Source organism: Amphimedon queenslandica, unplaced genomic scaffold (assembly GCF_000090795.2).
Source record: "Amphimedon queenslandica unplaced genomic scaffold, v1.1 AMPQUscaffold_9184_Cont18863, whole genome shotgun sequence".
Classification (NCBI taxonomy): domain Eukaryota; kingdom Metazoa; phylum Porifera; class Demospongiae; order Haplosclerida; family Niphatidae; genus Amphimedon; species Amphimedon queenslandica.
This window is the reverse complement of record NW_003550544.1, coordinates 1-3309: the sequence shown is the minus strand read 5'-3', so window position 1 is coordinate 3309 and position 3309 is coordinate 1. Positions and strand designations below refer to the sequence as shown.

The following is a 3309-nucleotide window of genomic DNA, read 5'->3' as shown; positions in this document are numbered from 1 at the left end:
TATTCTTGTCCTCCTCCTCCTGAACCACACAGCTCCTCCATATCACAGTATACAGAATAAATGGAACTAGTATTTACCACTAGATGCATACCTGATGAACTAGATGGTTGGGCCTCCTTAATCTTTTTACAAGAGGTAGGTAAAGCAGTTGAGTCATTGTGTGGTACTAATAGTTCTTGTGCTATTAGTAGTATATCATCAACCACTCCAGCAGTAGAGGTACTGGTGTCTTGTAGATTAGAGAGAGTATTGACAATGTTTATTAGCTTTTGTGCAGAATCTGTTGTAGTTTGTAAGATTTTAGCATTGATTTCAGTGAAGTTTGAAGAGTTTTGCAGTAACTGAGCGGTATACTGTGCCACACCATTAGCCCATTCATCGAAATCAGGAAGGGTCTTGTTAACTTTAGATGCAACACCATTAGCCCATCGATCGAAATCAGGAAGGGTCTTGTTAACTTTAGATACAACACCATTAGCCCATTCATCGAAATCAGGAAGGGTCTTGTTAACTTTAGATACAACACCATTAGCCCATTCATCGAAATCAGGAAGGGTCTTGTTAACTTTAGATACAACACCATTAGCCCATTGATCGAAATCAGGAAGGGTCTTGTTAACTTTAGATACAACACCATTAGCCCATTGATCGAAATCAGGAAGGGTCTTGTTAACTTTAGATACAACACCATTATCATCTTTAGCAGACAATAGCACCAGTGATAGGCAAAGTATTACCACCAGTAGCAATACCATGAGACACAGCAGTCCAGCAATAACAACCAATGGTGTACTCCATGTTGACTGCTTTGATACTTTATTCTGTATCGGCACTTCTGTTGATGGAGCAGCAGCATCATGATCCTTCCTTGCATTATTAATATTCATGTTAAGCATCTCATAATGATGCTCCTGACTCTGTATTGGAGCTAATGACATGTATGACATGTCCTCGTTATTTTCTGTTCCTTCCATTGCAATTTTCACTTAATTCAAACAGTTCCAAGAAGCTGCTACTCTTTACATTTATATAGTAATGCAAGACAATATTGTGATATAATATTTATTAGTTACATGATATTGTTGAAATGATAGATAAGATCGCTACCAAGATTGTGTAATCCTATTTAATAAGTATCCTCTAGATACAAACTATACACTTTTTGAATTGATAGTGTAACAAACACTTCTATTGATCTTATGCAACTCATTCCAATAGCTGAACTGTGTACTTGTTAGTAGGAAATGGCATATACATCAGTAAAAACACTGTTGTTTCTACTATATTGAAAGTCATTTATAGTTTTATATTCATCATGTGTATTTTTTACACATAAACTGCAGTATGTACTTGTTAGTAGTAATTATGAATGATAATAGTATATACAGTAGCAGACATTGTTATTGATTGCATGACTATAATATATTCCCCTTTAAATACTGTGAAATGAGTAGATTTTGTCTGGTCATACTTTTATTACGAAGCCTTGAACAAATCTTGTTTGGTGTAGAAAGTTTGAGCTGATGCTGACTCAAATTTTTTGAGTAATGAGCATTTTAAAAATGATCCAAATTAAAAAAACCAAATGCTTTTTGTAGCCCATGGTTTTCTTCAGAAAATGGCTCCAAAATGACCCCAAACTTTTATTACATTTTCTGATATATATTGATGCCCTTATGCTGTGTAGAAAGTTAGAGGTGATTCCGGCTTTACTTTTTCAAGTTATGACCATTTTTTAAAACTCCAAATTTTGGAAAATGCCCTGTACTATAAGCCCATGGTTCCTTCTGAAAAATGGCTCTGAAATCACCCCAAACTTTTATTACATAAATAGACTTTTTTCCAAATTCAACTATTTGTATGCATTTTGTCTCTTCTACAATCTAATAATGACTAAATCACAGAAAACATTCTAATAAAATTAGTCCTATATATACACACTTTTTTGTTCAGCAAGGTTCTGGCTTTGCATGTTCAAACTTCATTTGACATACAACTCATAAAAGCTGACAGGAGCATCCTCATTAGCTGTTCCCTCATCTCCACACACCCTCAGCTCAAGGTAGTCAGTAGTGGTAGTACCAAGTACCTTATTGAACCATGGAATACCAGTAGCATTACAGCAATTACCTTCAAGACTACCACATCCTTCACCATCCCACAATGGATCAGTTCCATAGAGTATGGATTGCCATGTATCACTAGTAGCAGGATTACCAGATTCACAGAAGTAGTCATTCCCAATGAAAGACAAGACTGAGTGTTGAAACTTACCATTTTGAGCACACGGACAGTTGAATTGACCAATAGAATGAATAGCAGCTTCATGCAGTCCAGCCATTAGTGTCCAAACATGTTGACGAGGAGAGCCACAAGTGATACTAACACCATCAATGTAAAATGAATCAAGGCCGTGTTCAGCATGAGGATTAGCATCAGTTGATCCATACTGATATCCCACTACTCTACCACACACTTGAGAGTAACTGATACCATTAGATGGAAACTGAACTGATGTACAACTGCCTCCACTTGATGTTGCTCTACCACAAGCTCTAACTCCTCCTGACTGGTACAGTCTAAACCCAGAAGGACAGTTCTCTGTAGGATCAGTCGTATTCAGATATGCTAGTCTTGTCCATCCTCCTCCTGAACCACACAGCTCCTCCATATTACAGTAAGCAGTAATGGTATTTGCCAGAAGATACACACCTGATGGACTGAGTGGTTGTCTCTTCTTAATCTCTTTACAAGAGGTAGGTAAAGCAGTTGAGTCATTGTGAAGTGCTAATAGTTCTAGTGCTTTAAGTAGTATATCATCAACCACTCCAGCAATAGAGGTACTGGTGTCTTCTAGATTAGAGAGGGTTTTGACAATGTTTATTAGCTTTTGTGCAGAATCTCTTGTAGTTTGCAAGATTTGTTCATTGATTTCAGTGAAGTTTGAAGAGTTTTGCAGTAACTGAGCAGTATTCTGTGCCACACCATTAGCCCATTGATTAAAATCAGGAAGGGCCTGGTTAACTTTAGATACAACATCATTAGCCCATTGATTGAAATTAGGAAGGGTCTGGTTAACTTTAGATACAACATCATTAGCCCATTGATCAAAATCAGGAAGGCTCTTGTTGACTTTAGATACAACATCATTAGCCCATTCAGTGAAGTTAGGAGGAACAAAACTTCCAGCTCCAGCAATAGCTCCAGTGATAGCTGTATTGCTGGTACTGGTAGCATCTTTAGCAGACAATAGCACCAGTAATAAGCAAAGTATTACCACCAGTAGCAATACCATGAGACACAGCAGGT

General features: G+C 37.3%; 1 protein-coding gene across 1 annotated transcript; it reads right to left on the bottom strand.

Annotated features, from left to right (window-relative positions):
- Positions 1 to 1981: 1981 nt before the first annotated feature.
- On the bottom strand, positions 1982 to 3299 carry LOC109590981 (uncharacterized). Its single transcript, XM_020006805.1, has 3 exons — positions 3146 to 3299; positions 2533 to 3091; positions 1982 to 2256 (listed from the first exon to the last, which is right to left on the bottom strand). The coding sequence occupies exons 1-3, from the start codon at positions 3293 to 3295 to the stop codon at positions 1982 to 1984; spliced, it is 984 nt and encodes a 327-aa protein (XP_019862364.1). The 5' UTR covers positions 3296 to 3299.
- Positions 3300 to 3309: the final 10 nt, after the last annotated feature.